General features: G+C 36.1%; 1 protein-coding gene across 8 annotated transcripts in view; it reads right to left on the reverse strand.

Annotated features, from left to right (window-relative positions):
• The window catches only part of LOC124413418 (segmentation protein cap'n'collar), a 122,856-nt gene that overhangs the window by 75,613 nt on the left and 20,215 nt on the right, over positions 1–27,028 (reverse strand). Inside the window, exon 1 of one of the 8 annotated variants that reach the window (XM_046893979.1) lies at positions 26,357–26,422. The exons of 5 other annotated variants lie outside the window; for them this stretch is intronic. In XM_046893979.1, the coding sequence (XP_046749935.1) occupies positions 26,357–26,407 (51 nt within the window). In that variant the 5' untranslated portion in view covers positions 26,408–26,422. Of the gene's footprint in view, positions 1–15,465; positions 15,517–26,317; positions 26,423–27,028 lie in introns of those variants that run through there. 2 more of the 8 variants (XM_046893978.1, XM_046893980.1) reach the window with 2 other exon arrangements.

Here is a 27,028-nt window from a genome sequence, read left to right on the forward strand (position 1 = left end):
GGGTGCGAGACATGTCGCGATATACCTTCGTATTTCTAAATCGCGTGACCTTTTGGCAAAAGTTCGTATAGATGTGTAATGCATGTATTGTATAACAACAGGTTGTAGTAGGTACCGCATATCAGATCGCTGAAGCCCGTTGTTTCGATTCTCCACGCGTCTTGATTAGATCGAGTCCCTGAATAACCTGCACGTGGTGTTTATATATACCCATTCGGAACGCGCGACGAATCCGCGATGCAGGGTGGTTATAATACAAAGATATTCTAATCTTTTCTCGCGGGTAGGCGTTTCAGACCCTCAAACGCGTACAATTCACACCTTGGTGTATACAAAGTGATTGCGTGCAAACTCTTTCTCATTCTTATACATTAAGAATTTCCAACGGTCGATGATAAGCCCAACTTCATGCATGTGAAGGAGGTCAGGATTGTGGTTCAAAAATCATTACTCATGCCGGTCATTGACTCGTGATAATCTAAACGACGTGGACAATGAATCGATACCGTCCTCGAACTCTGTTTTTCTGTATTCGCAATCGAGAATCGCAGCTCGAAAATTATTTTTCCGTTGTCAAGTTAAATGTTCTCTCCAAAGTAAAAGACGACGAAACGGTACGTATGAGCGATCTAGGCTATGGAGTATGGAGGCATGAAGAGTGGGGGATTGTTTCGGTGGATATTAATATGATAATTAGCCAAGTGAGAGAGAGAGAGAGAGAGGGGGGAGGAGTAGGGAGGGTCCGAAGAAGAAAGAGAGTGATCGAGGAAAGGAAACAAAGAGGAGATGGATGAACGTGCGAAGAGAAAGGGAGACGAGAAGGTATACGAGAGCATAAACCCGCGGTCTGGAGAACCGCTCAAAGCTTATTGGAGCGGGTTTCTGATTGGCCGTCCCGGCGCACAGCATGGCGGGTTGTATTCGGCGCCGCGACGGTTTGGCGTCCCGGCGCGGCCTGAGTGATCCTGCGGCGTTCAGGCTGCCGCGACGCCGCTTCACTTGTGAAACCAAAGCTTATAGCCAAGCACCGCCGTTGGCATTTGACACGCTTAACCGGAAATTGAATTTCTATGATACCTGCGACGCGATGTCCGTGTTGCGTGGCCCATGCAGGCTACGTAACACGCTTCTATATAGGCACATCCGTTTTCACAGGCAAAACGGCCTTTACACGTATGCAGTGTATTCGTACAGATTACGACGAAACACGAAATGCATATCGAGCAATTGGAGATGGAGCTGTGGTAACAGCTCGTGAATATATCAGCGATTTTTAGGACACTCAATTCGACATTTGCGATTATGCAATCTTTGAAAGTAATTATTACGTTCACAAAAATTTGGCAAAATTGAGAGTTATGCTGTTCAAAAAAAAGGAGGGAAAGAAAAAAAAGTCACGTATATATATACCATTAAATATCGATTCCCGCGTAACGCAAACGCGAAAAATGGTTCAACAGTGCCATTCTAAACACAATTCTGAGCAAAAACAGTTCAAGAGATTTTCATTTGACGCAAAAGTAAGGAAATGGCAGGGATTCTATATGAAATCGGAATAATAAATTAGTTATCGAATTCATGCAATTTTTTTCATTTCAGCGTAAAGTGAAAATGTATCGGGAGTGTTTTTGTTCAGAGCTGCGTATAGAATAAGGCTGTTAAACTGTTTATCGCCTTTCAGATACGTGGACTTCGATATTTGGCATCCCCTCAATTGTGCGAAGGTCTAAAAAGTTCCAAGATTGTATCATAAATCTTGCGGAAGTTGAGTCTGTGATGTTCTGTCTCAAGTTCATGATCGTCGGGTAAAGAATAAAAGCTACACCAAAAACAGGCAGAGGTATAATTACACTATACACACGAGTGTGCAACAGGATTGTGACTATATATACGAGGCGTTAGACCGTTGAGAGAAGGAGAAGAGTTGGATACCGGTTTTTCCCCCCTTCCTCATCCCGAGGGACGATCGGGTTCCTCGCCTAATTACAAGATTCGAGCCAATCTCGAAAGACCCTTGGTTGAAAAAATTCTTCATCTTTCTCCGCGCGCAGCCTGTCGCCATTTTCTTTTCCACGATCTCGGATTGTCGAGAATTTCCGAACGGAAGGAAGAAAATTTATGCTTAGAAAAAATTAGTCGCTCGTTCACAGAGCTTCGAGTCCGACACCTGAATGCACGGCGGATCCTCTCCTGGGAGCATCGCATCGATCAATCCGATAAATCTTGGCTTGTCAAAATATTTTCAATGGGGTTATTCGCGGCGGTATATATATATTTTTACGGTCGGTCGTCATCGGCGCGTAGCAGATAGAACCCATGCATCGGTATTATGGATACTGTGAGCATAGGGCGACGTCCGGATAATATTTATCCTTCTTTTAATCCTGTGAAAACATTGAAACTCGGCGTGACCCATGGCATCACCTGGAATCTCTCTGGGGACAACTCGATCAACGAGATATGCCCGGCCTGCCTGACTTCGAGTCCTTCGATTCCCATGACGGCGGAAGGACCCGCGACATTTTCACTTTTTCTTTACCAGTGGAAATTCAACTTCAGAAATTTATAACGAGAGGAATGCGGCTAAAGCCTCGTTATAAGAACGAGGTGCATAAAGACAGAAACAGAGAGAGAGAGAGAGAGAGAGAGAGGAAGTGAACGAGTAACCGTTCTCCTTCGATCTTTACTGCTATTGTCACTTCGCAATGCGTCATGCGGTGAAAAAAAAATCAATCCAAACCGCGTATGGATGGTAAAGCAGGTCGATTATTGATTAAGTTTGATGAGTTTATGTGACACGAGTGATTCGAAAGTCCAAGAATTATAATTCGCTTCGATTAAAATTAAAACTAGGTTATCTGCTGACGAAACGGCGTCGACATGCAGGCTCCGACGTCACGAGGACATTCTCTAATATTCGTGGTGCATAAAGCTGCAGGTAAATCGGAAGACGCGAGAGCTGGAGTTGAATATGAGAATGGTTAAGGCACCTGCTTTGGAACCATGTCTTATGGCTGGCTCTATTGCGTATATATATATATATACACTATAGAGCACACAACGCGTCCTATCTAGTGTAAGAATAGTATACTACTATATCTATGTAACTATGTGGCACAACATGGCATAACATGGGAGGGGAGGGGGGTGGGGGCAGGTGATCACGTCGATCCCGCAGCATCGTTGAGGGTGACAAATGAAGATGCGGCATCCTTTTGAAGCATTCTTACAAACAGGCTTGCTTATAGTCACCTTTGACAGATATTGGCGTACGAGTCAAGAGAAAAAGAGACAGAGAGAGAGAGAGAGAGAGAGAGAGAGAGAGAAACCGAATATTCCGAATTTCAGAAATAAAGAGTAGAAAAAGACATCGAGCGAAAAAAATCGCGTAGACGGTGTGAACAGATAAAATTGTACAATTTGAAAAATCGTTAACAAATACAACCAATCAACTATATAAGCAACTTTTGATGGTTGCAATATGCGATGTAAAAAGTTAATAATTTAAGTTCCATGGGATACATGAACATAATGACACTCCGCAGGAAGTCATGTTTAAATGACTATTAGAGAGAGATTTTGTCGTTTAATATGCGTTCGAGTGGGTAGGAAAAGTTGCGGGCATTCTTCGACCTTTCTTCCGTACCTTTCTTCCATTTCCCCTACGTCGCGTCGCGTCGGGACGAGCGGAGTATCAGATACATCCTAGATCCTAGACATTCGAGCGCGAACCATTAGTCACAGGTTGTACGGGTGGCGCATCTCCTGCTGTCTGGATCTATTTTTGGGGGAGGACAAGCAAATCTCCGTTCTATCTCTAAAAGGCGAGCGACGGAGGTGGTCGAGGTGTTTATGATAATCCTACGAGACTTTTCTCCTTCATTTCTCCGACTCCCAACGCGGTCACGCGGTTGTCATTCTCTCCCTCGTTTTCATGTCCCGGTCAATTTTTTCCTCGGTTAGAACGATCCTTCGGGAAGAAACCAATAGCTGCCTTGAATTTGTCAAATTGTGAAAATTAATTGTACACTGGATTCGGGAGAGAATATCCCGTATCGTGTGTTATCTGCAGCCGGGACAAAAAAAGAGTTTTTCGACTAAACTATTATTATTATTATTATTATTATTGTTATAATTATAATCTTTAATTATGAATTTGTAAAAATTCATCGATATCCATAAAATTTCGCAACTTTTTTTCTTACAAGCGCGCAAGATTGTTTCAGAAAAATCTACTATATAAATATCCTAAAGTCTATAATACCTGAATAGATATTAAAGTTACGCATGAAAATTATAGAGTAAAGTGTAAAATATGATTTGCAGAATACGTCGGTACGACTTGAAGACTAAAGACTGCGAGTACTTGGAATTCATTACAGGTTTCGCAAGTATAACGAAACAATATGCGTGATTATCGAACTTGAATGAATTAATGTCTCAGACAACAATATTTGCAAAAATGTAATTACCACCAATAACTAACGATATATGTGATATAAAAAATTCTCCAACAAAATAATATAAATTGCAGAGTCCGTTATTCCTCTAATTTTTGTAACGAAATATCAGAATACGTTCCAATAATTAAACGGAGACAAAAACGAGTCGCGATGCGCGCGAAAAATCAGATCCTGCTGATCCTGCAGGCGAGGCGTTCGGTCAGTCAGCCTGCTGTCCATTCTGGATGGATGGACCTTGGTCCTTGTCGTGAACATGACACTTTGACAGGAGGACGACGCCAGGACCACCTTCAATCCCGGAGGCTCCCCCCCCCCCCCCCCCCCCGCCGCTCCTTCGTCTCATCTCTCTCGCCCACGCCTCAACTATTGACTATCTACTATCAACTATCGACCTATCGGCCATCAGGAAAGGGGCATCTATGAGCAGCTTATCGGCTGCTGGTAAACGCGTCGAGAGATCCACGATTTGTCAAACTGTACCACACGACTTAACATTACCGCCGTGATTAATCTCCTCTTCTGAGATTCGTGTTTTTTTTTTTTTTTTTTTTTTGTATTTTTTTTTCACATCCGAAGTCAACGTATCCGAACCGAACAGTTCCGAGAGATGATACGGACGGTAATTCTTGACCGTTTCTTTTTCTATTCTTTTCTTTTCTTTTTTCATTTCGAAACCACGAGGTGGAAGGTAAACTGTGAGTTGAGTCAATCGGTTTGATCACTATTAATGAAATTTACCGAAGAATTTGAAGTATTTGCAGCGATATTTGGAGAATATAATAAAAATATAAAAAGGCATATTTTATTTTGATCCTTTTTTTTTTTTTTTTCAAATATAAATTTCATTTGGTTATTTTTAAACGAGTTGCGAATATATATTACACGATTAAATTTATACCCGAATAAGAGATGATTCGTTTAAAGTTATATCTACTCTGTAATATTGAGTGAAAAAATTTGTACTACATGAATACTTTTATCTATACTTAGATACGATGTATATATATATATAAAGTGTGTAGAATTACGGTACGTTATACAATAACTGTCTCAAGGCTTGGGGACACTTTCCAAGCGATATATATCATCATTATTTTGTCTCAAGAACATCGTGTCCGCAGAAAAAATTAATTAACCAATATATGTTTAAATGCGAGTTAATTAACTATTCCAAGTGATAAATCAATGAAGTGAACGATTAATTATGTATATATATATATATATATAAAAAAAACAAAAACATTTGGTTCATGGTCGAAGTTTAATCTTTCAACCGAAATAAATATACTTTTCCCATTTAGATAAACGAACACTTTGGGAGAATAGTGCGATTATGTTATTCGGTATGAAATATATTTAATTAACAACAAGTAAAATACAGTTTCGGTTAATGATCTCGTTGGGAGTTTAACACTGGCGCCATCAGCAATGATAGCTAGAAAATTGAAGAACTATTCAATTTCGGTGTACCAGGTGTTACTGGGTGTTACTGTACCCAGACTGTACCAGCTGTAGATCAGTTAGTTTTAACGGTGGTAAATCTCTACCTTACCGCCCGCAGGCATTTCGCGTTTCTCGACAATCAGCAAGAAGGCAATCCCAAGATAAGATGAAAAAGCTACGCAGTAATTGATTTTCGTCTGATAGACCGTGGCAAATTTTTCACCCAATTTTTGTAAATAAAAAAAACTAATTATTAAAAAATTATTATTATTTTTTTCCAATCGATATGCAGCCATCAAATTAATTCAAATGCATAGGTATAGTTAATTTTATAACGAGCTAATTATGCCTGTGTTATAAAGAGGTGTAAAAAAAAAAAAAAAAAAAAAACAATTTACTTCTTCAAGTGGTGACAATGAAATTTTTAACCCCAGCCAAGACGCGTACAGACAGTATAAGTACGTAGACGATTATCATGAGATTAAATTGACACAGATAAAAATGTTATTTTGTTATACACGTGTATAATTAATCTTCTTGTTACAAACACATGCAACGTGCGGTAGAATTAAATTTTTACAACGTACGTGTAAGAACAAAGTATTTATATACGTTATATATATACATATATATACAAATATTTATGAGGCATTGAAAACCGGCCGATGGCAAGTTTTTTCTTGTACTCAATCATTTTCAGCAGAATATTGGATTTTATAGACCTTTATTTTTCTTTGCACATCCGCTTGCGCACCGGTCATAAAAGCGCCGGGATTGGATCATATAAAAAATAAACATACATGACATAAGACAGGTGCACATAATATATGTAATGTGTGTGTGTGTGTGTGTGTGTACACTGATATACATATATTTATTTTAGCTAGACAGATACGTACGTATATTCGTCATTATTAGATAACTTATTAAATTACCGGTTCAAAAGTATAGTTGATGAGAGTTGGAGGCTGAAACGATTTGTTGACGTAATACTTGTCGTGCGATTCGGGCAATGATACGTCTTGATACGTCCGAACGATTTATTCATTTCAAGCATTGCAAAACTTATTATGGCAGGGGAAATAATAAATTTTCATCAGGTAAGTTGAGGACTATTAACATACATACAGTTTATTTGTGTTGCACACAGATGTACGTAACGTTAAACCATCAAGTTCTTGGCACCTGGTTCAATCCGCAGTTTGGAAATTTGATTTTAAGAGAGTCTATTGAAATATGTTTAAAATTACAGCAAATCTCGAGATTTACTGCCGGAAGCTATGCATCGAGGTGTCATATCGATATCGGGCTGAAATCGATGCTAATCGGTCAGACAAATATGTAAGACATCACCTTTCCCGTTATCGTGACTCAGCATATAGATATTATAATATTATTCAATAAACAATCTGCAGACTGCATTGGATGATGAGAAAAAAAGAGACGTGAAAATTTACGGTGGTAAAGTTCATCTGAATTAGTCACGCCGTTGTTTTTTATTTACTTATTTTTTTCACTTAATCACATGACACAAATGCGTTTTGCAGCGCGTTTAATAATTTTCGACGTAATTTCTATAGTTAGTAAAATTGTAACGTTATATAAGTGTAATTTCAACTATAATTGAGAAATGATTATGTTTAAATATACCTTACATAATACGTAAGGTGGGTAAGAATTATAAAGTATATTTTCGAATTATTCTTAGGTTGATAATTGAACTGATTACGATCGATGCATACAAATCCATTAAAGGATTATCGAAGCGATTTGAATGGCGTTTCCAGAATTGGTTCTCCACACACACACACACACACACACACACACACGGAACAAGCATTAGGGTTATTAGAAAGGTGTTAAATATCAGTCCATTGAAATAAAGCTGTGCGTGTTAAATTTGGTAACATGTGACTTTCAATTGAATGATAGAAATTCCAGAAACAATATAAGTACATTAAATAATCCCTGACAAATAACACGTAGGCTCTTTACGATTACATATTTGTAATATATAATGCACTCAATACAGTTAACGGTTATGAAACTTTCTTATCGTTAAAAATGAATTTTCAAACTTGTATTGCTATTCTCAAGTTAAAACCGGTACTTTGAGCGATTCCAAATGGAAATCCGATAAGAGGATATTTTCACGTTACATTACAGAGTTTTGAAATCGGCCGATTATATGCAGCCCGTCGATTACCTTCGGAAGAAAAACAACCTCCCGTATGCATAAGCTAATGATACGATCTAGCCGAGACTCGGCAATTACTGAACCATTTTACGGATCTACGACCATTCGTATAATCGGTATGAGGCTCTGGTATAATTAGGAACTCTGCAGAGTAAAATTTCCACTTCAAAAGTATCTAACAAGGAAACTATAACTTTTTTACAATGGACAAATAATCAGAAGCAATGCGTAGGTGCGAGCGTCGTTAAATATATATATATATATATATATATATATGTATATATATATTTATATACATAATTTTCTAACGCAGTAGGCTTAAGATTAGAATATACGTTCACAGACTCGACGTCGTTTATCTACGTGTCAAATTCTTCCAATTCCTTATTTCTCGTCTCATTTCTTTCTTTTCGTTTATTCTTTTACATGTTTATTTTGTTGTTGCATTTCCAGCTGCACATCCTCGCATAATTTGCTCTGAATTGGGTTTACTATTATAAGAGTTGACTAATTTCTTTTATCTACTAGATAAACTATTTCTATACGAAACTCCAGTCTTCCGTGAATAGATTTACTATAGATTCTTACAGTGTATTGTGTACAATATTGTACAGTACGTTACAGCTGTCTATTACAATGGTCTAATTTCATTTCATTTCATAAGGTTAAAGGTTGTTCCTTGTATATTGTAAAGTTAACGTATATATAACGTATTCACGTCCTAACGAACTGATACGTGTACCGAAATTTTACAGCATCAACAAATCACTGAGGGAACGAACTAGTAATGAGAGCAAGAGTGACGAGTTATCCTAACTTTATGCGCAACATTCTATTGAACCTCAAGATCATTGGTTGATGACCCTCAAAAGTTTCTCACTCAACTAATCCAATGATAAATTATAGCTTTAGAAATTATCTATGCCTAAAATATTTTTTGATTATGTAATAACTGCGTACATATTGGTAGGAGATTATTTTGTTTGACAAGCCTAAACGAAATAAGAACTTACGCAATGGTTGAAAATAAAAATAATAAAAAAAAAAAAAAAACCTCCTGTGTATATATATATATATATATATATATATATATATGTATATACAGTTTCATTAACATTCGCTGAATTTTTTTCTCTTCACTCTGACTGATTGAAAATTTTTCTAACCGCGTTCCTCTTTGAATTATTAGTAAAATAAATTTTTTTTTAAATGAAATCATTTTGATCGTTATGCCTACGAAAGTGGAAAACGAAAGATTCCTTATGATTTTCAGAGTTTCGAGTTTGTTTCAACTCTCAAATTGACTGGCTGCGTTATAGCGAAAAAAAATGAAAGAATTAAGAAAAATATTGCACGACCTGTTTTGTATTGAAATACTAGAACGAAGACTCGGCGTTTATCTGTGGTTTGCAAATACACATCCGTCGCGATCAGATAACGGGGGAGGATGGAGGGGTACGGAAGGGGGGAGACTAAGGTAAAAAGAAGAATTAGAAAAAAAAAAAAAAAGATCAAAAAAACATTCTTAACCGCGTTATAAAACGGAGCGTCGAGACACTGAAACATTGCAGATGTGAATTATAAGCCCGTATTGAGAACTCTGAACTCTCGAGTATTCGTCTTTGTTCGCAAATATAACGAAATTTGGGTGTGGTGTGAAGAAGAAAAAAAAGAAAAAAAAAAAAAAAAAAAAAATTAAGGAAAATGAATTAAAAGAAGAAAGAGAAGAAAAAGAAGAGAAAAAAGAAACCTCTAAAACCAAAAATTCTGCTGGCATGTAGTTCTATATCATTATCGCAATTACGCAAGTGAGAATTCATACGATGTTTGTTCGTCAACATGCATGGAACGACGGACTGACTCGCACGAGGTGTAGCGTAGCGTGGTGTACAGTGTACACAGGCATTTACTATTTACAATTAGGTGAACAATATAACCGTGTAACACACATGCCCAGCTTCGTTCAGGCTCATTTTTATCAAACTTATGCTTATCGGAGGCAGGACAGGGGCAGGACTTCTTCACGAAATTATACTGCATCATATAATCGTATCGGGGCGACGACCAAGGACGAAGATTTTTTGAGGTCTGTGTGTAGGTGGGTTGTAAAACACAACACATTTGGGTGTTTGGATGAAAATAATTTGATATTTTCCGACGTGGTATCCCCTAAAAAATTTGCTTAAGGGAAGACTTCGGTGAAATTTCGGTGATATCGAGTTTTTTGTTTTTCAAATGAGTAAGAATGATGGGATAAAAAATTTCTTCATGTGTCATGAAAAAAAATTTCAATCTCCTGCGATGAAAGTCTATGCGCAAGGAATTTTTGGGAACGATACGCTGGAAATTTTCTACCCAAAAGTTTCTTACGCATTGACTTTCATCGCAGGAGATTGAGATTTTTTTCAGGACACGTATTACCATGATCTAAATTTTGTTGGGATGAATTTTTCATCACATCTTTTTTAGGCGTTTAAAAAATTAAAAACCGTGAATCTTATTCTCCTAAGTTGAAAGTTCATATTAAATTATAACCATTTTATGACATTGAAATAACAATAAAAAAGTCGTCAGATCCACTCCTCAAACATCAACTTAGAGACTTAATATTACAAGCATGGGTTTTCTCAATGACGTAAATTGATATTACGACTGATGTAAGCAATAAAAACAGCTATTCACGATTCTTCATAACTTAAAAAAAAAAAAAAAAATGTATTAAAGTGAAAAATCAACTGATTGTGAGCGCGATCCTCCAAGTAACGTAGAAGGTTCATATTTTGCCAGAAACTTTCTTTTAACGTGAAAAAATTTTTTAGGTGGTGCCATGGTGAAAAATCGCGAATTATTTTTTTCTGAATCACCGTAATAACACATATATGTATAATATACATTGTAAGTATAATTTTAATTCGCGTATCCTGCTTTTTTGCATATACAATTGCGATCTCCCATATATATATATAAACTATGTACATAAGAAAACGGAGTTTGTTTTTCTTTTCTTTTTTCGCTCATGTCAGACAGGTTTGTTAGAAGTTATGATTAATTTTGTTATTTCTGTTTTTTTTTCTCTTACTTTCTCACTTCGCATTTTTTGTCTGGTTAGTAAGAACGCATAAATAATCGCTATAGCCGCGGGACACGTCCAAAGTCTTTGCTTTTTTTGCCAATGGTAGAATTGTCATCATTTTTGTATAGTGCGTACCTCATACTAGTCTGCGAACAAACATGCTCGCGGCGGGATTCACAAAATCAGCTCGAGCTGACCTAGAAATCTAAGGAAATACTCCGCGAGGTGCAGTTATATTGTAGAAATTGGAAAAAACGACGTTCAAAATCGGATAATGACGATTAAGTCCGTTTCAAAGAATTACAATTTTCTTTATAAAAAGATTAAAAAGTTTTAAAAAAAATTTCTCGCAAGATTAATTTTATACCAAAAATCTCAATTTCTGCGTACTTTGATTTTACACACTATATTCAGATGTTCCATGATCTCGTTGAGGTTTTCGGGGATTGATAGAATCCAATAAATCGCTTTTGTCCGTTTATTTTTAATAAACCGGTTGATCAAGTTGTTCGCATTAAATCTGCGGTCAATGTGTTAAAATCGAAAACAATTTACCAACTGTTTACCATAAATGGTTTTCCGTATATCGATTCAAATTTCGCACGGGGCTTCCCGTGGCGAAAATAGTATGAAAATTGACTCACGGATAAATGAATTAGTCATATGTAAACACATAACTATGTATATGACTACTAGTCGAGTCACCATGGTTTATTGACAATGTTCAACAATACGAATAATGAGAAAAGTACAATAATTATACAGAATCGCTTATGGGCAATGCAATGCAATGCAATGCAATGCAATGCAATGCAGCGCAGTTTCGAAATCATTGCAGATTTCCGCGTAAAGTCACCATACATACAATGCGCGATGAACTTTGCACCCCTTTCATATTTGCGGACGCTTTACACAAGTAAATTCTACCACAACAATATTCAATACTTAAGCCTCAAATATATAAAGAGTATATATATACGTGACCACGATTTGTCATCACCGCGTGTACCGAGAATAATAACATGCAGGCATAACGTAAATGTATGTGAATAACACATGGAACCACGGAAGGACGTTTCCTTAACTTAGTGGATACTTGGAAAAATTTCTACATTCGTTTCATCTGTTATTTTAGAAACAGAAAAGAATTTTCCCTTCTTTCTAAAAACGCAGCAGCAGCAGCAGCAGCAGCAGCAATAATCTTGTATACATAAAATATTATTATACAGTTAGAAAGAATAAAAAAATCTTACATTTTGTCGTTTTTTCTTCCTTCGGTATTTAGAAATAGTTAAAAGCGTGTGTGTATATATGAACATACATATTGAGTGTAAGTTATTATCACTCATGGACACGTACATGCTGCATATGTGCACATATATGTATATCTATGCACGTGTATACAGAGTGAGACGATCATATCGAGAAAAACGGTTTGGGGCCGTAAAATTTCCAATCTAATCACTAATCTCCGATTAAATAATCTACGTAACGATTATCATAGACGGTTAAAACGGTAGAATTGAATTTTCTCTCTGCTCGGTGGGTTTTACATCAATATGTGATGATAAACGACGATGATTGAAAAACAATTTGGTTCGCGTGTATATATTTCACTATAGTTTAAAAACGTTCCTTATACATATATAGGGAGAAAAATATTGACTCGTTTTAAAGCCTTGAACTTGGAACATACGAATTATCTCTCGTATCGTATATCTTTTGCACACACAGAAGCGTTCGTGTATATATGTATAATTATTCTTAAGTAAAAAAAAAAAAAAAAAAAAAAAAAAGAAAAAGAAACGAAAAGAAAAGATGAATCGAAACCTGCCACCTGATGTTGAAATAATTTTACATCTTAAATTTTGGAGAGACATAAACACGCGGGTTAATTGCACGAGAGAAACAAGTGGAATAGCCGGAGATAACGGATCGAACTTACAATTTGCACAGCCGACGATTATAGTCGGCAGGATATAACAGATAGGTGTTATAGTCCGAGGAATATTTCATATTCGCTCGTCGTCACGTGACGCGCACGAAGTTTCGTACAGTGTTTCGCGTGATTTGCGCGGAACTCGTCGCCGGCGTTTGAAAACGGGTTTCGGATTTTTTGCTTTTCTGCTTTTTACTTTTTTTACTCCTCCAAATAAAGGCACTCCGATGATAAATTCGAAGATGATCTTCTCGAGTGGATTTTGGTGTGTAAACTTATTTTACGGAGTGCCTTTTAGAATTTTGAATGGGGAAAAACACGTGAGTTCGAAAAAGAACGAAACGAATCTGTTAAACTTTAACTTGGGAACAATATGTTCGAGTAATTCTATCTCGAAAAATAATTTTGATTTGCGAGTTTCGTAGGAACGTTTTACGAATTATCTTCTTAATAAAAAAGACTTATTCCTTCCAAAATCGGTTCAGTTAGATAAATATGCAACACACAATAACAAACAATGAATGATTCAGTCTTTTCCCATTTTAGTCTTTGGAATTTTCACTAGTCATGTGATTGTTAAATAGTTGAAACGACGAGAGTGTCGCTTGACCGACTTAGATAAATATCACGAACGATACGTCACGTATTTCATCGATCAATTGGAGGCGCGACGAAGAATTTTGAAGAAAAAAAAAACTAATAGTAATAATAAAAATAAACGAGGGAAAAAAATCGATCCATTTTCGCACAAATTGACAAAAAAAAAAAATTTTCTTACGTGTCAGCATAGTTAACATGGTTATTGCTTAGCCATGGTAACAAATTTGTGAAAACTTCTTTGCGCTATGCAGGCTGTTAAATGCACCAATTTGGAAAGTACTAATTACGTAAATGTACAAAAGTGTCGAAACGCCTAATGTAACCGTTACCTGAAACGTCAGATTATACATTTTTCCTCCATCCAGCGTATGTGTAGGTAAATTATTTGTTACCCATATCGCAAAGTGATTCAAGAAAGCATGAAGAGGTAAAAAAAATTGTGTTAAATGATTATCTGTATCATCATCTTCTCAACTGCATTCACCTAATAAATAATCGAACAAGTAGGTATATTTGATTTCTGATTGCTACTTGGGCGAGGAGTTATAAAACGTTATATGTATTCCGCAAAGCCAACATACCGATAACCGCATATTACAGAGACGAAAACGAACGATCGTAATTCATACATTTGTATAAGTGCAACCGATTAAATCACCTAGCATTTCACTGTAATATCCCGTCGGTAAAATAATGGCTGTTGCAATCCCGCGCTGATTGGAGCGTATAAACTTGTTTACAGAGATTCCACTGCAGCGACGATTGTGTTTTAAGTACAACATTCTTACAAATGAATATACCACTTACGACGTCCATTGCCGTATCGGTGGATAAAGCCAAAGATAAGACGCGGTTAGACCGACGGTCGCACGTGTGACGTCACCGGAAAATACAAACGCCAACCTACATGCAGTGCGATACGACATATGTGCGTATGTCTATATATATATATATATATATATGTGTGTGTGTGTATATATATATATATATATAAAACATGATGCAGAAGATGGGCGCGAAGAATTACAAGCGTGTACCTGCCGTGCAGTTTTACGTTCGGCGTTTAGTGTCATGATCGCTGTAAAAATTTTCATGTCACAAAGAATTTGTGATACTTTGTTATCGATTTTTTTGTTGCATTAATTTTTTTTTTTTTTTTTTTCTGCACGCATGTGTCTATATATATATATATATATATATATATATTTATTTATCAATACCTATAATAATAATATAAAATACGCGTTCACGTATTTGTATACGTATATATGTATAGAAATAGGCTTACATATCTTTCGGCAAATATTGCGCAGCCTTGAGCTCCTGTTCGTATTATAAGTACCTACGTGCATGTGTCTATATATATATATATATATATATATATATATATATATAATATCTCCGTTACCATACATTCACGTATAGATTATATTTGGTAATAGATGTAGATATTATTTATACACACACACACACACACACACACATACACACAATCAGTCTCTCATGATTATTGAGAACCGCGACGATTCTTTCTTACTTTTACTCCATCATCATAGTCTCCTCTCGAAACGTTCGAGAATAATTGAAACGTGTAAAAGATCAAAAAATTCTCCGCACAGCTTATAAAGTTTCAAGTTGTAAACAATGATTATACAAATCGTAAATTTCCACGAAATTATCTTTATCAAATCATTTCTAATACACGAATCGATAACTTCTTATTGTATACGCATATTATACATATACTCACCCAAGAAAGGAGATGCCGCAGAGGCTTCTATGCCGGATGTTCTTTTATATCCAATGTAAAACGCTCAATATATATGTATATATTTATATATATATATATATATATACATATAAATAAACACATATACTTTAGTGTTATGAAAAACTAAAGGAAGAAAAGAAAAAAAAAAAAAAACTGACCAATCAAAAATTATAAAAATTTAAACACAGTAGCTACTATATATAACAATATCACTTATCGAATCGTCAAATTTACTCATCGTATTGTTTTTTTTTTTTTTTTTGATTCTCTTTTCCAGTTCAAAGGGATCGAGGGGCGCGGAGGGGGTGGGGAGGGGAGGGCGGGTGGTTTTTCTTTTACCTTTGATTACATTTGACCCGGTTCGCATGGAGAAAAGAGATATATCACGGGGGCACAGCAGGAGTTTCGCGACACTTGGCACAGCTAACGTGTAAAAGACCTTTAACTTGGCACTTCGAGTTTTGAAAGCAACTAACGAGAAGAATGTGCGCGAGCGCGTGCGGCGAGATAACGAGCGTGTACGGTTGCCGCCGCCGCCGCCGCCGCCGCCGCCTCGGTTAGTTGTGAATTTACTCACAAGATATCGCCAAGGTTTGACATCGTGGCTACAAACATTGAGACAGAGTAGTCGTGTCAACAGTGGTGGGGAGAATTTGAAATTTCGGAACTCGATTCGTTTATCCCTACCTATATAACGGTTCTTTCTATTTTCCTCAGACACACATTTTCCTATACATACTCAAAATGCGGCTCGTATGAAAATTATATTTAGGTATATATATATATATATATATATATAATTTATAATGACAATGTGAATTTTTCTCACACAGTAAAATTAACCCTTAAACTCGTGCCTCGTGCTTTAAAAAGTGCCCCAAAATGATGCAAAAAAAAATTTCGCAAAACTAGTGAAATCTCATCAATTATCCTAGAATAAGGACCAATCACGATATTGATGATTTGATCATTTGTTTAAACAATATAATCATATAAATAAAGCAAAACGTGAAGAAGATAGCAAGGGTGGACGGTTTGGGCGAGGCACGAGTTACCCACCGTTACCACGTAAGGGTTAATACCCATTAAAATCTCGCAGTTACAAATTTTTTTTAAACATTATTATTCGTACAATAAAATATATTCATACTGAGAGTGTAATCTATCGTCGTTTTTGAATTATTTGGGGTTGATTGGGGGGGAGGAGGGGGGAGGTGTCGTCGACATCCTAAATAACGACCACCCTAATATATATATATATATACATTTGTATCTTTGGTGTTTTTTTCCGTTGCACGTTTATCACTGCATATAGGTGTGTATGTACGTACACAAACGGTGGATGGATCCGTTTCATCAAGTATATACATGAGTATATACATGTATATAGAGACGATTACGATCAGTATATAGGAACACGAAGAGTATGGCAATTAGCCATAGGAACATAGATAAGAGGATGTTTTTACCGTCTAGTTCTTGAACCGCGGGGTCATATATTCCTCGTCACTTATACGTATGCATACTTGTATGTACAACATGTATTGTGGAGTGTATAGCTTGGCGCCGTGATTAATTACCCTGCGAGCAGCGCGCGAGTTTGTATATTAGTCAATAAACTAAATTTATAAACTCGTCAAACATATGCGCGTTATACATGCTGTTTGTAAACGTGAACTTCTACGTATGCAAGTATGTATCTTTTCCTCTGTCTTCTCTTCCTCCTCATCGTGCTTCTTCTTTTTCTTCTTCAATTGCTTGAATTACGAGAGGCTTTCCGTAATTAAGCATATTTTTATCACACATTTCGATTACAATTTTATTATTTTTCAATTCAAAGGTTTACTTTTGATGTGTTGTTATTGAATATGAAATATTTTTGTTTTTCGAATTTTTTTACTGCTTCGAATTATTGCACATTATACCATTATCATCGAACGATTTTCTTCTTCTTTTATCTTTTTCTCACCCCTTTGATGCGTGAGATAAAATTACTCAGCGACCGAATTTATAATAATGTATAGGCACATGGTTTGTGGTTCCTGAAGACTCACTGGTTACTGTATACCTTCAAGGTTCTTACGTAACCATCAGTTACGTAATCTAAACAACGTAATATAACGTACGGAACGTAACATGCACAGCCTTGTGTGCCAAACGCACAGACACACAAAAGCGACCGTATTAATGTAGAAGTTTTAATTTCTTAATTACGGGTATATCGTACGACCTGCCTACTTACACTCTATGTCTAACTAAGAGCGAAGGTAGTACACAAGTATAAGTGTAATAAGCTTTATTGTGTTTGCGGAAATACGCATTAGCCTACAGGATACCATAACTGTTGAAACGCTAGAAAGAAGATCGTATTCGTAGAAGGGCATTAGTAAAAACGTCAAATGAAACAAAAATTGATTAAAGTCTAGTAAAAAATAGCACAAATTCTGGGTTAATTGAGTTATAATTATTTATATGAATGGAATAATTTATAACATGGAATTTATATCTAATTATATATTTTACGAAGATTCAAATCAGAAAATGAAAACTCGAAACGTGAGTCTGTTTGAAATCTTCGAACGATTCGAAGATTTAATTATTCAATTTCGTTAACTGCGGAATTTGATTCGACGTGATTTTGAAGTTGAATTTTTTTTAGGAACTTCAAAGTTTTAGGATTTATTATTCCTGAATGACGTGTACATAGTTATATGAAACATATGTATTCGTATAAATGTAATTATTCAAAATGTCGTTATGAAGGTATTGAAAGAATCGCATATTTCAACATTAAAGATTGTCTTTATTGTTTTTTTTATTTTTTTTATTTTTATGATACTCGTACCTTCTCTATGATATATAGGTACACGAGTGAAAAATCTGACAACCACATATATATTATACACAAACTTTCATGAATATATGTATCTGCTCGAAAGTACTTGCTTGCACGGTTAAGAGCACTTCGAATGGATCGTCAAACATAGCTAACGAAATTAGTCAACATAGCGAACGTTTTAAAGCAGCTGAGACGACGATGATATGTGCTTGGAAGAGAGAAAGAAAAAATAAATATTGCTATGTATAAAAAAAAAAAGAAAAAGTTACAGCTACGAGTCGAGTCCTGGACCAGGATTCGCAAGCTCAATTAGGCATTGCGGATATTTGGCGATAACCGCGAAAGTTGGAACGTCCAAATCAGTGATTCCAAACGCACGTGAATGCAGGTATTTCAATGGTGACAGATGACGCAAAGGAGGGACTCGTTTGCCTGTAGGTGCGGTCGTGTTTGCCAACGCTGTCCCACCTGCCTATCTACCTAATTGTAAGTGAACCAGGCTTGCCGGCATTTTTCGTAAATGTTCCCCTTTCAATTCGGGAATAAAAATGAAGCGCAATTCACTGGTGGGTAAGAGCAAGCGGTTTGATTCGATTGCTTTCTTCATTATCGACGGTGCAAACGGGACAGAAAGGATTTTTACCGATTGAGTAACCGAGGCAATACACACTCCCCCTGTTTTACCGACATTCGGTAAAAAGATATTGGGCAGAGTGAGAATAGGATTTGAAAAAGAATACTACTGATCAAGAAATTATCTCCAAAGTCATTCTGCTCGTTTCATGCTTTGACTAATTGCGTTACCTTCGATCACTCTTGCTTGAGTCCAAGGCTTTTATCTATTGTGGTAATTTTCGTTACCGATCAAGGATTCATCGTAGTTCTTACCGACGGAGAAAATTCGGGTTATCCGGCGAGAGAGTCGATCCAGGCTTTTACAAATTGTTGAATATATTTCATCAGAACTACGGTAGGTCGGTACACAAGATTGAAGATTAACCGCGAAATTACGATAACTGATAAACATATCCGGCTTATAAGATAGAATGAAGAAGGAAAAAGAAATCGTTCACATTGATATTTCATTTGTTTTTCAGCATGACCTCGTACTTTCGACGAAACAAGGTAATGACGTAAAACCTGCCCGTCCACTTTTTGTTTTTCACTTTGTTCTTTGAATTCTAGTATACCTATACGTATATGTATATAATATATGAATATAATATAAGATAAAGAAAAGAATTAGGTAAGATATCGACGCGTAACTGTAGGAGGTAGGTTCTCGAATTAGTGTCATCGGTTATAACTGCTTCTTATATCGCTGGCGACCATCACTGCTGGACAGATATAATACGTACGTAGATACGTGTACGTGTCTCTCTGCGGTATGTGTGTGTGTGTGTGTTTATTAACGCAGTAAAGAAACCCGCGCGAACGATCGAGTCAATGACCCTGTACCTCACCGCAGTGTTTTAAGCGTAAGATCTTGGATACACACGTACTATACATACCTATACATTCACATTGAAGATTCATAATTCACATCCGCGTATATCCATTTTTAAGCATGAAAAACACACCTCAGTGATTAAGAATTCGTACGAATGAACAACGATCTTAAAAGTTAAAATCCTCAAGTTTAGTACACGCGAACGAATAAAATGATGAGAAAGATTTTTTTTTTGCGAATAACGGTACGCACGTCTTACAAATTTATACACATTTACAATAAATTAATTGTTGCATGTCTGTTGTTTCAACTTGTGGATAAATGACTCGTGTAGGTCATCATGAAAGTGCGGTCGGTCCCACATTATGTCATAATATGTGTATGACCGACGGATGATCGTGTGACGGAAGGTCGATTCACACCAAGGAGCTCGGATTGTGGATATAGGAGGTGGATGTAAGTTTTTCTCCTTTGCGTATTTATACCGGATGATCGTATCGTTCGCGTTTCTAGACTGCACTGCTATATATGTATTATTATACATACATACATATATATATATATATATGCTTATTATTTTTTAATATCTTCTTTTAACGCGCATATTATTTTTACAATTTTACAAATATTTTTTCAATATCCGGAATTGTATTCTAGAGGTCAAAAGAATTTTTTGTGATTCCTTATTTTTTTTTTTTTAATTACAACAAGCAGAGTATTTTCATTCATCCATAGAAGAGGACAAACGTGACTAATTACTATTCGGCAATCGAGAGACAAAATTGAAAAATTTTTCGCAGTTATAATAAAGAGAGAAGAAATTTAGCTTCGTATATATGTATATGGGAGAAAGGTCAGCGTGCTCCGTGAAAGAAACAACGAAAACTAAAGAATCTCTGTATTTTGCTGCTGCTGTAGAATATCTATACACATTTTATGTAGCTATTTTTACAGTCATTGCATTCGCGACGTTAAACTCTGCAGACAGGCCAGACGATTCGAGATATTTTTTAGCGACGAGTTTTATTCGTCTTTACTCTAAAAAAAATTTCACTTCATTAAGAGATTTATTGCAAGACAGATATTTAATTTCTTAACTCAACGATCGGGTGATTGACAAGTATTTAATTTTGCAGAGAAAAGTACTGAGTTTGATCAATTCATGCAGGAAAAAAATATGAAATAATACATAAAACATAAAGTCAAGATGTCAAAAATGATGTTTCATGATTGGAAAATTTTTTTTTTTACGATATAATATGTATTTCGTTTTTCTAATTTTCTTTCGGTTTTAAAAGAAGAAACAAATTCGAATAAATGTAATATAATCATACCGATAGAAGATATAACTTATTATAGTCTGCAGATGAGTATATAAATAAAGAAAAAATAGTCTTTGCATATCACGAATGAAGATTAAGCGCGAATCGTTCGCATATATTGCGTGTATAATACGTATAGAAATTCAAAAAGTCGGTATAAAAATTTAAATAAATAATTTAAAAAACAACAACAACAACAAGAACGCACGAATTTGCGCGCATGTATTATGCCTTCTTGGGCATCGCCTGCGTAATAAAGTAAACTTGTATAATCATTACGAGTTCCGATGAATTATTCCGTCGTATGCATAAAATATTATACAGAAAAATGTGAAAAAAACGAGAAGGAACGGTACATACATAAAGGCCTGGTAGAATATTATCATTATCTTTGTGCATAGCGTAATCTCAACGAATTTACTGTACATTCAGCGTATATAGGCTGTAATACGTATTATATGTGCGTCCGTCACATACGTTACATGGGTATATATATTAAGGTGACGCAAAAAACCGAGTATTTTTTTTTTGAGTCTCGTGTGACAAAATGTTAGTTTTTGATGTTTTAAGAGCACACTCCAAAGGACAGTTAAGAAAAAAATTTCTTAAGAGGTTGCTCCACATTTTTTAAAACGTCAAAAATCGTCAAAAATCGATTTTTTTTTTTTTCAATTTTTTTCTAGTTACGGTATAATTTTATAGACAAAAAAAATAAGCTTCCGAAAGTTTCAGTTCAAAATTTGAATTTTGAAAGGTCGCACATAATTTTTTTTTTTCAATTTTTTGGTGCATTTCGTTTGATCTTTTCGAGCGACCTTTTAATATTCATATTAAAATTTCATACATTTTTTTTCTTCAATTTAGTAAGATAGAATCGATAACAATACACCACGACATGAATTGAAAATCAAACAAAATACTGAAAATATAATTGATTTAATTTAATTTTTTGACGATTTTTGACATTTAAAAAAATTTGGAGCAACCTCTTAAATTTTTTTTTTTTTTGAGCTGTCCTTTGGAGTGTGCTCTTAAAACATCAAAAATTAACATTTTCTTACACGAGACACAAAAAAAAAAAAAAAAAAAAAAAAAAATAGTCGGTTTTTTGCGCCACCCAAATATGTATACATAACATTGCACAAGCACGACGTTGAAGGTAATAACGTTATCATAACGAAACATTAGGGAAAAATCATTATTTTCTTAATTCATTTTATTTTATTAACGATTTCGAAGTAACTAAGCTTTCGAAATACGAGTTTCTTTTGTTTCAATACGGTTTACTGAATTTCAGTCAATTTCAAAACTGCGAAATAACGGTTTCTCCTCAGCATGAATCGTTGCGATAACGTTACTACCTTCAATATGATGCATAAGCACGCAGCGGTCTCGATTGCTAATGATAAAAGTGGTTTAAAATTCGTATATTTATTAACCCACAACTCAGAAGAATTTTGAGGAAAATATAACCCCCCCCCCCCTCCCTCTCCCTGTCGATGTGTAATAATAAGTATATAATACATATGCCTACAAGACACTGACAAATTTATCTCTGCATTGCGGCAGACGCGTTAGGCATCGCACTGCTGTTGTTATACCTATACATGCTTATAACGTATATTATCGCGTATACACATATATATGTATATATATAATATATAAGGTAGACGGATATAAATAGGTATGTAGGCGATTTTCTTCACTCGATTTGAAAATAGAACGTGAGAACAAAGTCCTTCCTTGCCTCATTCGCGGTTTACCGGTATACAGAGAAAACCAATCATCGGAAATTCCCTCCGAAGAAAGGCAGGAGAGAAGAGCTAAGAGACTACTAAACCGCCCACACGACCATTGCTGAATCACCCGCTACTTTCCTGTTGCTCATACCAAATAAGCGATCCATAAGACAATAATAATTTTGGGCATTTATTGAGGGGGTGATAATTAGATACCTAAATTTATCTAAAAAAAAAAAAAAAAAACAGATCGATGGATACTTATCGATGTTTTTTTTTTTTATAAATAAATGGGGTCTTTTATTACAGACCACGGATCGAAAATATTATATCAAATGAACTCACAAGATGATATTATGTACTCTGTGAATAAGATTTGATGAAAGAAGTGAATCAGGAATGCCAGGTAAACTGGGAAATTTACTTTGCACAGATTTGAGACGATGTTGGATCTTATGAAATTGCGCAGTAAGTATAAAATTGTGTAAACGATAGACAAAGCGACGGCTGACTAGGCAACGCGACATCGTTGTGTATAACTATACATATATATACAATACATAAAAGCTATACGCGCTGGATTAGTTTCACAATATAGCGGTTTGAAGAAGGCGTTGTAACGTCGAGAGCGGTTGAACTGATATCTGAATTTTTATTTATTTCTAAAATTGATAAACCCCAAGGCTGCAGTTGAGTAGCCGCGTTGCGACATTGTAAGGTGTAAGGCAATGCCATCGTACGACGATGATAAGCAATACGTACATGTAGTTCTCAAATATATACATATTTATATATATATATATAGGTTACACACTGCATCGAGCGTTGAAAAGTGCATCAAGGAAGCGAAAATTTTTTTTTTATCTAGAAGGCAGATAACTCGAGTTGTTTAATTAATTAATAATTATGATTTCTTCCATATCTTTAAAGACAATACAGTGGATACAGTGAAAACTAATAATTGAATGATGTAACGGGCAACAAGATATTATACTGCGTATAAAATAATCAATCGTAGTGTAAAATTATTCTTGGCGTTTTTTACGCGCGTAAATACCTACAAAATAGTCTTACATTTTTTTTTTTTTGTAACCATAGAAAATAAGAATGATTTTCAGATGTCAGGGAAGAAAATTTTTTTTTAATATTCAAAACAATGCTCAACAATGTTTATGGAAGTCATTTTTGACTATTTAAAAGACATTTTGAAGAGCGAATTTTTTCAAAATAATTTTAAGGGTACCCCATTTCGCCCGCACCTTCTGTATACAGACGATCGATCCAGCATCTCGAGAAAAGCATGTGTTTTAAGTATTTTTGAGGTCAAGGAATCCGATTACGATCATAGAAAGTTATATTCCTCGCACATTTGTACAGTTTTAAACCCTCGAAGTTTACGAATTGTTCAACATTTCCTCAGATATATTTTTTGAAATGCATTTTACTTTTGAAAAGCACCGAATAATAATATATTTCAGTACAAACATGCAATTTCAAGAATTATCAGTAGCGATCAATAAAAATCTTTATAGATTTATAAAATAAAAAAAATTACTCGGTCATTCAATGTTTTTCAGAGGAAAAATTTATCCCGAAGAAAGAAGATGATACATTAAACACTTTAAGGTAATGAAACCACCCTTCAAAGTAGGTAACATGCATGTCAAGGAAATGGATTTGGCAGTTTCACCCACGAAAACATAACATTTCTTCATCAATTCAAGTAAAAAAGTTTTCTCACGAAGAGAAATGAAAAATGCAATTTGAAAAAAAAAAAAAAAAAAAAAAAAAAAATAACAAATCGGAGAGATCTACCTGGGACACCTTCCTTGTAAAAAAAAATGTATCGACAGAAGCAAAACACTTCCTCGTCAATCGATGCAAGATTCATAAGTTTTCAAAAGCTCATTTTTTCATATTATTCTGTCTGCTCTCTCGTCTGCGGCTTGAATCGTAATATCTCTACAAGAGAGAAAGGGAGCAAGAGAGAGAGAGAGGGGCGGGGAGGGGGGGAGATATTTTGATCGGTGAATTAGGTAAATTTAATCACCGAAGGGGAACCGCGTAACGGATTGTCTCGCTTGCAGAGCAACCAGCACTAGAAAAGTAGCTGCGGCTGTCTTGCGAGGTTAGGTAACGAAGTCGTGTTACGATTCTGTGACGTGGATTCGCATGGATTTCGAAGTCTGGGAATTATGTTCAGAGAATTTTATTGACTGCAGGTGAATATGGCGTACATACCTGTTTCCGATGAACGCATCGCGGAGATGAAGGAGGAGGGGGGAGCCTGACGTCTCTTATGCCATAGACTGGCACACCGATCGACGGAAGCATATAATAATAACATGTTACATACGTACCTGGAACAGAAATAGAAACAAAAACCGGGTCTTTAGTCGATTTCGAAGCTTGATAGACAAATAACGATATATGTATATCGTTGTATGCAATAATTTTGTGGTGAAATTTTTAAGGATCGCATATATTAACGTGCACGAAAAACCTAAAACTACGCTGTAATGACGTCGAAGATTTTAGTGGTCGGACAATCTTTCAAAATTTTTCACAATCAGAGACTTGTAAAGTCTAAGGCTGTAAGGGTGGTCTTACTTTACATTCTCCAGGCAGTTTGATCCTTATTGTTAGATCTTGGATTTGTTCGGTTTAATTATTACACAATTGTGTTCAGGGATTCCATTATTAATACCGTCGTGAGAAAGTATATTGGTTGAAACGTAAGGAAAGGGTAAAAGTACAGAATCCGTTTGTCTGTGAAATTTTTCTCTAAAAGGTGAAAAACGATTTGATCAAAAACTTGTTAACGCGTGAATGAAAGCACACTTTCTAATCACCATGATGTTACCTCAATTGCGACCATGGGAAACAAAATTCGGTTAGTGGGTGTTTAAAGTATGGATATACATAACACGGCACGTTAGAAATGTGGAGCGAACCGATCGGAAAGTCAAATTTTAACGTTGTAAAATGCAATCATTGAATCGAATTCTCTTTCTAGTTTTACAAAGATTGAAAGGCCAGCCAGAGCTTTCCTTTTCCACTTTAGACTTTCTCCTTTCCCATCGACACGGGGACTTTCCACAAACAGCTGAACGAACCAATCGTGTAAGTGATTTAGTTTTCGAAAGAATTGTACAAAATAAAACAAGGCTGAAGTTATAGAAATATCATGGAATAAATCTTAGTGTAAAATTTTAGAAGGATTTTCAACGATTTAGCTTTTTACGATATATACCAATTGAATTGCAGACAATCCTAAGTGTGTCCAAATTAACGATTTTCCTAAACATGCATCGTCAAAGTAACGCAACTACCTTCAGCCTCACGAGATAAAGTAGCGATTAAGAAGACGCGTGACAAGATGCCACAACAAGTGAAGTCATGGATTACGAAGTACCAAAAGAGAGGCAAATAATTCCTAGTTTTCTGAAAGAGCATGACGAAATAAGGTAGGTGGGTTTACCGATGACGAACGGCTTAATATTTGGCATATATCGCATACATCGTCAGGAACGAAGACTGAGATCAACATTTTGTTCCTCTTGCGTGCCATCGGTCGTTTCACGTTCACTATAATGCGAATGGAAGCCAACCGATCGACGTCGAACGACGGACGACGCGGGATGGTTTTGCATAAACCGATATCTAGCCGCCGTCACTGATCGTCATTGGCACAAAAGTGAGTTGCACTCCGTCAACCTCCGCCTCCACCACCATCACTACCTCCACCACCACTTCCACCACTACTACCGGGGCGAAATCGACTCGAGCCTAATCGCGTCGAGAGACGAGATTCAACGAATAACGCGACGTATCATCCTGCGAAAAGCAGTTTGAAGAGCGACACTTTGACACTGTGAAACCGGTACGCCACTCGGGCGTCGGTCTTCGACAAAAGTCTTTCCGTCGATATTTCTAGGCCGCATTTCCCGTCGACGCTGGTCGCCGCGAGCCCGAGGTCTTCGGGTCGAATCGGTTGACTTGACCGATCCAGACTTAGCCGCTAACGTCGACGTATAATGCTGATATATGGAAATTATTCCAGGCCAGCTCCTTCGCCGACGGCAACATTGTTTTCCACAAGAACGACGCTGATAGGTGGTCGAGTGACAGGTCGATGTTGGGGTCAATCGATTCGCCGCTTAAAAATCAACGCCATCATTTTCTTTCTTTT

The sequence above is a fragment of the Diprion similis genome, chromosome 12 (assembly GCF_021155765.1).
Source record: "Diprion similis isolate iyDipSimi1 chromosome 12, iyDipSimi1.1, whole genome shotgun sequence".
In the NCBI taxonomy this organism is placed as follows: Eukaryota; Metazoa; Arthropoda; class Insecta; order Hymenoptera; family Diprionidae; genus Diprion; species Diprion similis.